The 13,880-nt window shown below is 41.4% G+C and overlaps 1 protein-coding gene across 1 annotated transcript; it reads left to right on the plus strand.

Moving 5' to 3' along the window:
• Positions 1-352: 352 nt before the first annotated feature.
• Positions 353-8,124, plus strand: LOC137979518 (uncharacterized). Its single transcript, XM_068826787.1, has 6 exons — positions 353-512; positions 694-979; positions 4,186-4,632; positions 5,992-6,045; positions 6,705-6,771; positions 7,751-8,124. Exons 2-6 carry the CDS (start codon positions 701-703, stop codon positions 7,843-7,845), a joined length of 942 nt encoding a protein of 313 aa, XP_068682888.1. The 5' UTR covers positions 353-512; positions 694-700; the 3' UTR covers positions 7,846-8,124.
• Positions 8,125-13,880: the final 5,756 nt, after the last annotated feature.

Below are 13,880 nucleotides of genomic sequence, written 5' to 3' on the forward strand. Positions count from 1 at the left end.
GAAACATCAAATGCAAAGAGGTGCTCGATCTGCATTAACAAACGTTTCGGATACCACTTCACCGTTCATCACGTAACCCCCGATAGCCAGGCTAGCAACGATTTCTACCACTGAGGTGGCAATACCATGTCCACTGAAACACTTGCTCTTATTTTGGACAAAAGCACTTCAATAGTCTTATGGATTCAGTCAGTGATAGTAGATACTTGATGGGCATTGTGTACAAGGTTACTGAATGCCGATCGTGTGATTTCACATACATTGGGGTAACAAAGAGATCATGGAATTCACGTAACTAATAATAACAAAGAGTCGGCAAGAAAAGATCACGCCGAAACCACTGACCATGACATTGACACTGGCTATGTGGAAATTCTAGAAAAGAATGTCAATAATTGGCACAAAAGAATCTTTTTGGAATCATGGCACTCCACAATAGACAAAAATGCGGTGAACGAGGGGAAGCCATTCCCTTCTGTCTATAAGACATTATTGAAGCCCAAGGGGATAAAGTAACTCCTTTTTTTAGTTTTAGCATATTACTCTCGAACAGCATATTTTAGTCACTCTGATAAAGACCGCAGTTGCAGTCGAAAATTCAGTTTTTAATAATTTTTTTATCTAGATCAGTTTCAACGTTTTTTATAAACACCTTTTATCAGTGATAGTAGAGTTCCTGTGTTTTTTTCGTAGTTGTGAAATGATTAAACCTGCCAAGGACATGGAGTCAAGAACATCCCCTAACGCACAGTCTCCTGCAGAAATTACTGTTGACGACAGAGTAAAAGATAATGATAGTGTAGTCTTCAAAGAACCACATCCTGATGGCCAAGGTAGAATGAATATTAGACTGGGAAAGGAAAGCCAGGAGTCTGAAGATAAAACAGGGGCAAGAAGCCGAGACCAACACATCTCGAAAGAAACGCCTTTGGAGAAGACAAAATGTAATCCTTACCTTAAAGGCAATCAGCACGTCCTGGTAGGCATATAATCAATCGTAATGATGGTGAATTGATGATATACTAGTTGCTTCTTAGCAAAGGGCAAAGGAACATATGCAGTTCCAGGCAGGATCGAATCTACGACCTTCTCAGTAACACCGGTTGAATGGTCCGACCGTTGAGCTACAGAGAGAACACATTGTCTATGAACTTACAATCCTGCACAAAAGTCTCAAGTTTGACAATAACTGCAATAAAAGCCCTAAAATACCGCTTCCCCACCCAAAGCAATGTTGTTTATAGAGAAGCGCAAATAACCTAGAAATCGCACAACATTCGTTGAGCATGGGGGGGGGGGGGGGGGGGAAGGGGATGCGTAACGAGGAGATTTATTAAAGATAAAAGTGTCACAACACTTTTGTCCAGCATTGTAGATAAGCGACCAAGCACACTAGTAGTTGTTGTAGATCAATGGATAGAGTACGGAGATAGTCGGTTCAATTTCCCTTCCAGCAGTCCCTTCACCCGTTGCCAGGCGAGTAACATAACATCAGGGCCCGGTTGTCCGAAAGCCGATTAACTTAATCCAGGATTAGCGTAAACTTTTGTTTCATGTTTTCAACTCTTTGGTGAAAGTTTATTTTGCTTATTCTTGTTTTTCAAGATTGGCTTCTTCTAATGTAAAGTTGTGCTGAATATCAGCCTTGAACAGCATTTGGGAGTAGAGAAATTAACTCCTTGGTTAATTTTTAATCTGGGATTAACGTTAATCGGCTTTTAAACAACCGGGCCCAGGGTGTGTAATATCTATGATTTCTGGCCAGAGTGTGGTTTCAGCCTGGGTTTCAGCCAAACACGAAAGAATAACGGTTGAATTTGAAGTGCCTAATCTGCCTTAAATTGTTAGCAACAAAACTGATTACCTTTTGAAAGGGATTTGAACCGAGATAAATATGAGTGAAGTAAAATGAACAACCAGGATGGATATCTTTACAGTTCATTTAAATCCTTCAGATCAAAATGACAGACGCCTCTAAAGGAGTATCAATTTTACAGTCAACTTCTCTGGTCGAGTTCTTCTCTGCAGTAAAACCCCGCGAGTAACAATTTTTTAAGAACCCGTCAGCCTAAAATTTGTCAGTTTGACCCCCTCTAGACAAGAACCTGTTGACCATAAATTTTGAAATAGGTTCTTATTTTCTAAAATCTAAAACAATTATGCACTTCGGCAAATAAGACCTATTGGCATTTAGAGTTCTTTACAAAAGGCCTCTTCGTAAGATGAGCTTTACTTTGGGCTAGAGTTGATGTCATGTGATCTTTCGATCTTACTTATTATAGTCATTTTTTAAAATGACTATAATAAGTAAGATGAATTTTGTAATTCTGTATTTAAATTGTATTCAAATTTTATATAAGGGAAAAACTGGCTGCTGCAAAGGGGACCAAGGCTGAATACCACTAAATCCTGCTATCTACGACGTGACTTTTATTCCTCAGAAAATAAGAACCTAATTAAGAACCTAGATGGCCTAAATTTCTGTTAATTACCATTTATGTAAGAACTTGTTTAGGCTAAAATTTAAAATGGAAGGTTCTTACTCGCGGGGTTTTGCTGCAACCAGTTGGGTTTTGGTGAGATTGTTTGCAGCCGAAATCATACGATACATTACAGCATTACAAATTTAATCATCACAGCATTAGATGACATTCAATATAGAAAACTACTCGTGGTAACGAAATTATATCGATCTATATACTACCGATTGTCAGAACTGTGCATAAAGAGAGGTGTACGAACTCCTTTTCACTTACATGTTCGTTTTCTTCTCGTTAGTTTTGTAGGAGTTTTTCCTGTAGTTTATTGTATTCTTTTGGTCGTGTTTTCTAGGTGATGTCTTTTTGTTTAATAGTCTCGAAATTAGTGACCTTCTTTTAGCGATACACTTCTAAATTTTTATCCACTAGTTTTCTATAAATTGTATCTTTAGTTGTATGTAATTTTGGGTTGGAAGTTGTGTGCAGCGAGATTTGGAGTTAAACTAGCAGCTTTTCAGTTGTGAATAGTTATCGAGTACATAGAGTTCCCAGAGTTTCTGCTTTTGGCATCTTAAGTCTTAGTCTTTTGTAAAGTAAGCCCGAGACAACATTGTTGTTGTGAACGGCCGAGTAAGGGCCTGATTACAAGGCGAATTTCAATTTCAGCTCGGGTTCTGGAAGAAATCCTCTTGAAATGAAAGTGGGGATTACGTGATTTCATGTAATCGCAACAAAATTTTAGCCCGGTGGGCTAAACTCACAATGTAATCAGGCCCTAAATTAATTGAGGTTTATGTGCGTGTTCTAACATTTGAGTTCACATAGCGCGTGGCTAAACAAGATGTTTATTTCTTGATTAACTAATTAGCTAACCCATTCACCCCTAAACCGGCCTAAAACGGCCATACTTAGTATTTTACTTTGTCTAACGCCAGACGATTTTACTCGTCAATGGGGAACCCCCAGGAGTCAATGGGCTAATTAGTTTGTTCCTTTGATTTTCATTGAAACGTTGTAATCCAACCAATCATTTTAAAGATAGGTAGAGGTACATCTTACGTCGGTAATTCCTTTATCCCCCAGAGCGAGGGTATTCTACCAAGAAGCCGACAGTGCGCTCATTTTATTTTACCCCCCCCCCCCCCCCTCCCTTTCCTCTTTCCAAGGGTATTTGAGGACGGTGCCTACTAATTCTAAGGTGTTTTTACCCCGATTTTTGATTATGCCGGAAATGTAGACCTTGACAAGTGTCATTGAAATCAAAAAAGAAATTGGGGGTAACCACGCAGTTTTCCAAGATAATTGATGAATAATATTTCTAAAAAGCTTTAAAATACAAAGAAATGTATCGCGTTCTTTCTCAAATTGAAGCTTAATTATCTCTCAAAAATGCACGGTTACCCCGAATTTTCTTTTTGGTTACCAAGAGTACTTACTAAGATCTACTTAGTTTTAAACTGCGCATTAGTGATCATCACCGATAGGAAACCCGAGTATCTCGAGATGCGCAGACCGTATGCGCAATAACAATAGTAGGCACCGTCCTTAAAGCTACTTTAAGCTACACTGATAGGAAAGAAGACGAAACAAGGATGTGAGATCCGGGGATCGAACTCGGGACCTCTTGCACCAAGGCCGCGCAGTAACCGTCGCGACTGTGCCATTCATGCTCCTACCTGATTCAAAGATGGGTTTTCTTTTACAGGAGCAGTCTGATATACTTCAATTACCAGGCCTTCCCTTGCCTATACCACAATCACCAGAAGACAGGTGGCGAAAATCGTCACCTGCTTCATTGCATTCATCCCTCGGACCTTCAGCCTTAGGTAACCCCAGTCCCTCCCGCGCCAGGCGCGTCTCCTTATCAGCCACTCCAAATGTCCTCATCTCCAGCCCCATTAATTCGGGACAAACGGACACGACCCGAGACTTGCCAGATGATTTGTTAGGGACACAACAGCATTCCTCTGACAGCAAAGAAACAAGGCGAGGCTCACAAGCTAGAAGATCATCAGTTGCCGCATCGATGTTAAATTCGGACGTGCGAGATAAGAAAAAGAGTTCAAATGGCTTTTCACTTGCAGCTTCTCTTGTCAAATGGAAATTAAAAACTTTGCACGCGTCTAAGGAGCATGGTGATTCAATTGCAAAGGTAAAATGAGTTATAACATAAGTAACTTAGATGCAAGGGTTCAGTCGTTCGGATTTCGTCTGCCGGTTAGTTTAGTCGAAAGTCAAAGAGCTTCGGACTACAGCTCGGGAGGTCGAGGGTTCAACTCGCAAGTCGAATACTCAGAGTCCTTAAACAACGAAAGAGAAACTGCTGCCTTTGTAATCTCATGCACAAATGGTAAGACTTTCAAGTCTTCCTGGACAATTGGAGATCCCATCTTAAAAACATTGCTCATAACTTGTGTAGAACGCTTAAAGAGCAAAAAGGACATGAGTTCCAGTCACATGTGGCTGGCTTGTCGTGATACCACAGAAAGCCTAAAGGCCGGTTTACACGGTGCGACTTGTCGGCCCGATTTTTTTCAAAGCCGCCGCCAACAATCGGGCCGACAAGTCGCACCGTGTAAACCGGCCTAAAGACAGCCATAAATGAGGCTCTGCCAGGATGGGGTGGTGGGGACTGGGGAGTCCCGTGTCGCTTGTCTGAATTTTAAAATCTCCCCTATCGGGATTTAATCAATACTCGCGTCGCTGTCGGAAATTGAAAGAAAATTATTTGTCCTTGTCGGAATTTCATTCCTTCGCATTTTGTTTTTCAATATGCTAACATACAGGGCAAGTTTTTTTTACTTGGTGTAATCACGTCACTTTAGAAAAGTCATATAACGGCTTGTGATATGGAAATGCCTGAAGCTTTAAACTTTATGGGCGTTCTGCAGTTAACCGGTTTCGCGTACCGAGCATGTAACAGGCTTCCCTGCTAGCAGAGGTCTCTCATGGCGAGAGAGACAAAGGCAGCAGTTGCTCCTCAGTTATTTTAAGACCTTGAGTGGTCCGGGCGGGATACGAATCTGCAACCTTCCGCACGGTAGTCCGATGCTCAACCAACTGAGCCAACCGCGGCTCGGCTGCCTACATCTCAGTAGTCCTCCTCTGCTGGAATCTTTCGGAGTGCCCATACCGTTGATCCCGACATATTCCAGTAAGTTCAGAATTTCTGTAACCTCTGGACCTTCACAGGGCTCCTGCTCTCGAGTCCGAACCCCTGTTTTAGAGCAACGCTTAAGATCGAGGCGACCGAACTGCTAAATAACAGCCTCAACAACAGCGTACTTGAGGGTTTGATACCGTTGCAACCAAGATGAAATCCTCGGTCAATATTGATCTTAAAGAAAATTCAATACACACTAAATGAATGGGTATTTTCACGCATCAGGGATGTTGGTCAGGAACAATAAATCTCGTATCCCGAGCGTCGGTACGCAAAATTTAATATTTCGTTGGAACAGAACAAAAGTTCTGAGTACGCCCTGTCACAAAAACTGAATTATTTTTCTAGGACGCCAAGCACCAAGAATTGATGGATAGAACCGCTGACCGCATTAAAACAGAGGTAAAATGATACGAAGAGTTTGTTGAAGTATATTCTTTACACTGGTTAGGGTTTGTTGGTTATCACCTCAACACACTTTTCCACTTTATTTCATTGTTCTCCGAAATCGTCCCAAATACATCGTGTTGTTATTAGAACTTTTACATTGAAATTTCACTTTTTTATTGGCTTCGAAGGACGGGAAAAGTGATCATTCTTTGATCCAAAACCGAGCAATGAAGGGGAATGGGTTCGATACCGGGTTGACGTCACGGACTACTTTGCATTGAGATAGTTCTTTGAAAATAGTGATGCAAATTAATTTGTGACGTCAAGCCGGTATGGAACCCATTCCCCTTCATTGCTCGGTTATTTTTCCCGTCTTTTAAAGAAAAAGTGAAATTTCAATCAAATGGTTCTAAAAATAACACGATGCTTTTTGGATGATATCGGAGAATAAATAAAGTGGAAAAGTGTGTTGAGGTGATGAGCACGTTAAGGCCTCGTTGCATACCACAAGAAACATCTTTGGCATATGTATGACGTTTTACATTTAAAGCTCCTGAGTAAAGCCTTAGCCACTTGGAATCTGCCCTATTTCGGAAAGGCGTTTAAAAACCATCTACTGGTTGCAAAAGTTTGTTCACTGCTTTTCAATTTCTTTTCTTTGCTGTTCCTAGCTTCCACGGCCATTATTGGTCAGTATACAGGAGGAGGCATACCCCATTATATTTAGAACAGCTCAAGGTTGGTGAAATTGAAACATGGTCATGACATTGTCAGTCAACTGTGATCGCAAACTTTAGTTTTTTTGCCAAATGCTTATTTTTGCATTTCAAGGGCCAGAAATTAATTCACTTTGTTCTTCCATTCTTCAAATTTTGCGATCCAACTGACATTTGAATAACTGTGGCATTAAGGAGGCACCCTAGAGTTTTAGGGCCGCGCGCTAGCTCGACATTAATGTGGCCTGAATTGAGCGTGTTTTTCTGATTTTTGTGACGTCTGTGTTACCAAATCTGTAAACTTAACTTCAAATTTTCTCGCGTTCTCTTCAGTAAATGTTTTTGAAAATGGGCTCAGTTCTAACCACATGCAGTTCCTATCTACCCGATATTTGTTAAAATATGTCAGAGCTAATCGAATATATTTAGAAAAATGACAAATTACAGAATATTGGGAAAACCGTCTGAACGACCTTGACTTTTTAGCACTTCAAAATGTCAGGCAATAATATTTCCATAATATGGCAAAGAATAAAAAAAAAATCACCGAAGGGAAGTATAAATATTGGAATTTAGGTCAAAAATAGGAATATATCTGCCAGTCATAAGATGTGATGTTGCCATGTTAACGGCCATAATCCAAAAATTGACACCCAAAACATAAGCCTTATTATATCGGTACCCTTATTGGCAGGTCTCTACAGGGAAAACTTTGAGAGAAATTAATTAGGTTTCCGTTTGCAACTCGTGCCCTGTAGTGAAGGTATCCGCAAATACTCTAGGGAGCCACCTTAACTGACACTTAAATTATGCATTGCTCCTTGTTTGAACAATTCTCCGATTTTCGTTTCCATGATTTTTAAGCCTTTCGTGCATAAGATGATAATGAGTTGGTAAGCGTGTTTGGTTTCAGAACATGCCCTGGTAATATAACTAGTTAATTCTTGACTTTATTGTCTTTGGGTTTGCTTCTGACTCCAGTAACTGTTTTCCCTTGTTAGCTTACAGATCACAATTAGGAGCAAAACACAAGTTGACTGTACAAGCCAATAACAGACTAGAAGAGCTTGCAAGGGATTTGGAGAGACCTTACTGACTTACTACATCAACACAAGATTTTAGAGTCGGTTGAACTCCACATCTTTCATCATTGAAATACGAAAATTACATATGCCTCCAATAAAAAAGGGTTTTTCATCTTGCTGCGTAGTACGTAGAAAAACTTTGCGAGTACACCATGTCAAATGAACATTGTTGTTGTTTATCTCACCACATATTTCCTTCTTTGAGACAATTTCCTGCTGCAGTAATTACAGCAGTGTTTAGCCTGCGCACAGTCAGGCATACCACTCGAATAGAGGTCAAAACCTTTAAATTAAACATTATACCAACCATTTCGCCGATCGGTCTAAAACGAGGACTCCCTGGAGTGACCAGCATGTAAATTCTCGTCACAATTCAATGAAATGTCAGTCAGACAGACAGATATTGAGAATCAATGTTATTATCATGACTTTCTGACAAAGAAGTCTAAGGTACTAGTTAGAAGAATGAACGTTTCGATCTTGGGAATGAAGGGGTTAAAGCTGCCTCTTAGGTAGTAAGCCTTGTGGTTTCTAGCTTGTTACATTTCACAAAGAGACTCCATGTTGGCGTGCACCTATTCAGGAAGGGATCATGGATGCTGTCAAAATTTGTAAGAAAAAACACAGCGCAGTAAGGAGGGATAGAGGAGAGTGTGTCACTGATGTTATCACCACATTTTGACATCCATTATCTATGACGTAACGGGCTCGTGCCAGCAATTAGAAGGCCGGCTAACCATGAAGTCGTAGAGGCTGGTGTGAAGGCCAAGTCACAGATTGGGGGTCGTTGATGGCTTATGGATGGATGCTGCGAACAGTCCAGCTGCTCATCGTCCTTGGGAATCTGGACCACGAACTGCATGCTTCATCTATCGTAGATACGTGGATAACTGATTGTCCAGCGGCAACAATTCTTTTCCCAGTGCCTCCCGGGGCATGTGGTTGAACAACAAGTTGAACGAGTCTGGAAGTGTATGTTGGAATTGAGCATCTTCATCAGATTCCTGGTCAGTTGCTCCGCGTGTTGCTTGTTGGAGCGCCATGCTTTGGCCGTGAGTCCCAATCTGTGGTAGGCATTTGACAAACGATTAGAGGCTAGTGACAGGTTAACCTAGTCCTGGTCGTCGATGCCTTCGGTACCCATCAGATCATCCTGGGTATCGCAGTGTCCTTGAACCACGGTGTCGGGCAAGTGTTGTCTGGGAAGGAAGGCTTCCACTTAGTGGGGACACAAACAACTGGACGTCAAGTCTGGCCCTTTGTTGATGGACGATGGGGTCGTCATGAAATTCAAAATGTTGCATGTGGTGGTGTCATTGCCAACAGCAAGTTGTCATTTATGAATATACTACCACTCGGCGGCTGCAGCCTGGTGCCTGTCTTCGTCTTGTTCTGTTGCCAGCCACTGATCCGTGGTCCGAGTTAAGGAATAAGGAAAGGAAAGGAATTTCAATTAAGCGTCTAGTCGTTCTAGTGCTGCAGCACTAATTAGGGACATTGTAAACTGAAATTAACAATTAACGCAAATCAAGTCAAATGTTGGTTTTTGAGGAGAGGGGAAAACCGGAGTACCCGGAGAAAAACCTCTCGGTGCAGAATAGAGAACCAATAAACTCGACCCACATATGACGCCGAGTCTGGGAATCGAACCTGGGCCGCATTGGTGGGGAGGCGAGTGCTCCCACCACTGCGCCATCCCTGCCCCCTCAAAAGACGCGAGGGATCGCTTTTTTATACTTCCTGTACCTTGAATGACCCTTACCTGGGCTCCTGCCCTTACCTCATACTCCATGGACCAAATCGAGAGGGTCTTGCTATGAGGCCGAACCTACAGCCGGTCAAAGTTCTTGGTTTCACAGATGAAGTCTGTGACTGAAAGGTCAGCGGTTATTGCAATAAAGAAGTTGGCCCTGAAGCAACGGAGGACGACGGCCGATGGGTCTTTGGGTGAAGGCAGAGATAAAGCAGAATGATAGGCTGCTATCTACAAAGAAATGGGACGTCTACAGAGATACCACTTGAATGACACGAAACTTGTGTGGAGTGACTTGTGTCAGGTCCTTTTTTTTTTGTTTTTTCCGTCTTGGTTCGATCGAGTACGCTTTGTTCGATGGACTCTACCGTTGAGGGTGACCTCGCACAGACGTCGTGTGGCTGCTACTCTGAACATGTTTTCCCTTTGATGACTCCAACACCGTACTCTTGCAGGTGTGGTGTCTTTTGGTGCTAATGACGTTGTCTCTCCTCCGCCTCATCGAGAGGCCCAACATGTTCGTATAACTGTTGCGACCAGGTTTTGTTTCTCTTCTTTTCTCTTCTGCCTTTCACGTATACGCCCTTGCTTCAACATCCTGCTGCAAAACGAAAACCACGTCTCGTAACGAGTTGCTAGCCAAATCTACCCGCCAATCGTTGAAAGGACAACATCCAAATTCAGGGCATGTCTTCTGCGTAAAGCTGTTCAACGCTTTTTCACGCTCTGATCGTGCTCGCCAACCAGCTGATGCACATGACAGAAGATCCCGATTGGTAATTGGGACAACTCAAGGTCTCAAAAACTTTGAATATCTCTCAAGGTTTGCGAATTGTTGGCCGGAAATACGTCTGCGTTCGCAGGCTACCCACATGGTGAAGGCTAGAGCTCTCTATGCGACGGGGAATTCTGCCAGGGCGTTTAACACGACATGATGAAGCACGAGACAAAAATGACACACCTGTCTACGTTTTTCTACGATTTCTGTTGTAGTTGGGGTGGAGCTCGTCCTCACTAGTTCCCACTGTAACATGATCCCCGCCGACTCTTTCCGGAGCATATCCATGGCGTGACGCCTTTCCCTTCTTGTCGGTTTTTTCCTTCTTTCTTGAAATCGTTTTTTATTCTGTTTAGTATTTTTGTCTTTCCTTTTCTCTGATTCCCGTATTTTCTCGGTGATTTAATCTCTTCTCATACTTTTTCCAGTCCCGCTCTTTTCCTCGCAGCTGCAGGGTTAACTATTGCTATGCTAGTTCTACATATGATTTTGTAAAATGTCAGACAGGAAGAGATTTTCGAGGCCTAGGAACGGTAAAAAACAGAATCAAATATTAAAGACAGAAATAGGAAACTGCCCCGTGAGGTCAGCAACGATTTGTGCACTCGATTCGGGTCGTCTGAATCGCCTTTCAAGCTTAACATAAAACTGTAAGCAGCATGTCAAGTTCTTGGCAGCGAAACTTAACAATGAACTGACAACAATGACACTTTGAGCCCATTCTGAATTAAATAATCTAGCACTTGGTTAGCACTATTAGTATTGTTTACCTGAAAAAAAACACCCTATTGAAGCGTTGTTTTACTGAATATAAGGCACCGAGTATCGTAACATGCGAGAAAGGGCTCTTTTAATTCCCGTCGGGGGGTCCAATGATATTGTTCTAATGATATTGAGCATATTGATACTCAGTGTTTAGAAACCTCTCATCAGGTATAGAATATAATTTCACAGTCACTCAAAAAGAGTCCACAACTACAATTGTAGTCCAAACGATAAAGTTTCACACTTTGTTAATGCGATAATCATTCTTTCTTCCCGGGTTTCTTGGTATAACTTTTGCCTTGATCTCTCACGTTTTTCTATTTCCGCATGCAGTTCAAATATGTTTTCTATATCAAAACACCCTTGAGTGCCAAACAATAATAGAAAACTCCAGAACAAAAGCCATTAGGAAAGTCGGAAGACATGCTCGCCAGCGTCAAACACGTCTTTCGAGTTGTCGTAACACGAGACCGTTGCTATTAGTTAAATCACATATTTTTTGGCAAGACAGTAGAGACAGTAGAACAAACGTTTTTAACATTTCATCCGGGATTTCATCGAAGTTTGAAGGTGTTTAAATCTTACACAGTACAATCAAACATGATTTACGGTCTGGCCAAAAAGAAAACTTCTCCCAAAGATTAAACATGCCTCCCTTTAGGACACTTTTCGTTTCGACTGGCTTTCAATTTTTCATTGTTTTGGCGTCAGCTTTGTTCGTGACCGGAAGTGGTGAAGCAGACAAATATTCATCCAGTTTTCATGGATATCAAGAGTTGGCCAGCAGCCACCGTTGATCCATTTACTTGACGAGACGTGACAATTAAATATGGTCACATGTCAATACAAATCATCCCAGGAATACAAACATCTTGATCTGCATTCATCTTAAATCTGACTGAATGAAGACTGAAACGTGACAATATAAACGAGCTCCAACACAACCAAAGAGCCATAGGATTTTGAACCTCGCTCACTCCCGAGTTGTGATCCCTTAGCGAAAAACACGGGGCCGTGGTTTCGTTCGACTGTGCAAGTCACTCAAGTTGTTTACTAAAGCCTTCACGCGAGACAAGAATCACGACGGCACTTAAATCCAGTGATAACATGAATGGAAATGGACCTCCTTTGTCCGTTATTTACATCGTTGCAGGATGCTTTCTATTTCTTTTCTCCAAAACAAAGCAATACAAGGCTGCAGATAAAAGAAAAGGAATTAACACAAGAGGGCGTTGTTGCATAAAGTCACAACAATCCCATCGCAATGCGGAAAAGAAAAAAGCAAACCAACAAACATTTGCTGGGCGAGCTTCTCATTTCTCCCGGCCGCTGGATACGAGTGAGAATGACAAATTCTGGTTGCAAGCATACCGCTTTGGATGTAGATAATGCAAACTAATTCAGTCGTCTGTGACATCCCATATAATAACAGGCGTGGAATTATATCTTGAATTTGTTTAATATTTGAGGACAATGAAAGACGATGGGAAGCGAAATTTTGTGTAAGATTGACGACATGAGAGGGCTACTTTCCTGACAGAAACCTGAAAACAAGGACAAAGAAAGTTTATCAAGATGAATCACGAACAATATGTCGAAGCTCACTCTTAACACGTGCTTTGAATAATTACTGACAGATTTGTTGTATGTAATGTTTAGTAAAAGAGAAAATTGTACATAATCCTAATTTTCTCGTTTTATTTCGAGATATGTTTACAAGATTTAAGCTAGTTTCCACAAAAGTTAGCCGGTAAAAAAACGGGAGAGGAAGCTGTTCAGAGACAAAAAGCCCGCGGTTGGAAGCAAGGATGGGCAAAACAATCCGGAGGCTCAATCATAACAAAAAGCTCTGAACAATCATCATTTAAGAAATGTTTTCAAAACGAGAAAAATGTAAATAATCGATATGTGTTGTAAATTAGTTGTTCACAGGAGCGAGGATGGCACAGTCGGTTAGTGCGCGACCTTGGTGCAAGAGGTCCTGAGTTCGATTCCCAGATCTCACATCCTTGTTTCGACTTCTTTCCGTTCTGTGTAGCTTAAATAGCTTTAAATACCCGTAAAACGAAGCACTGATGGAGAGGGGGAAGTAAAATGAGCGCACCGTCGACCTCAGGTTTGTCAGTTGAATTACTGTTACGAGTTATCGACGTTAAATATGGTTGCTTTACCTTTACTTTATGAAAATAAATAAATTTATTAAACTGAAAAAAGGCAACATGATGTATTTTAAATACAGTTCAATATATCGGCGATATGCCAGTTAGTTTATTCTCTTGGAACATTCTTAGGTCGTTTAGAAAACGGTCGGAATTAGATCAACTTTATTTGCTCGTGGTTTTACATCAGATTTATAAGCCCTTTGATATGAACTGCTAGATGATCCGAGTCTTGTTAGTACGTAAATCAGTAATTATCATACGTTCTGCCAAAAAAACGCAATCATATGTAGCCGTGAAGGTCTCCTTTAGGGTTGCATGCGAAGAAATATAAAAGTGTGATGATAATGTCTTTGCCATCATTAAAAGTCACTGTATTTTTTATTTCTTTGTGTTGTAATATGGTCTCTTTTAGGGGTAAAAAAAAAACATAAAATAAAAGCCTGGGCCACGCCCAGATTGGTCTACTTGTACTTTAGGGGTTTAATTTAAAATTTCCTACGAGCATCCCTCCCCTTTTTATATGGGAGTCCCCCCCACCTCCCCCCCACCGGACCAACTCTACCCTGAGGCAAAAGCGCTCCGTAATGG

This window comes from Montipora foliosa, chromosome 12 (genome assembly GCF_036669935.1).
Source record: "Montipora foliosa isolate CH-2021 chromosome 12, ASM3666993v2, whole genome shotgun sequence".
Classification (NCBI taxonomy): Eukaryota; Metazoa; Cnidaria; class Anthozoa; order Scleractinia; family Acroporidae; genus Montipora; species Montipora foliosa.

Bases quoted from the DNA above. Each gene is read 5' to 3' on its own strand.
- LOC137979518 (XM_068826787.1), top strand. From the start codon at position 701: ATGATTAAACCTGCCAAGGACATGGAGTCAAGAACATCCCCTAACGCA. The intron at 4,633-5,991 runs GTAAAATGAGTT...TTATTTTTCTAG, and splicing joins ATGGTGATTCAATTGCAAAG to GACGCCAAGCACCAAGAATT. The intron at 6,046-6,704 runs GTAAAATGATAC...TGCTGTTCCTAG, and splicing joins CTGACCGCATTAAAACAGAG to CTTCCACGGCCATTATTGGT.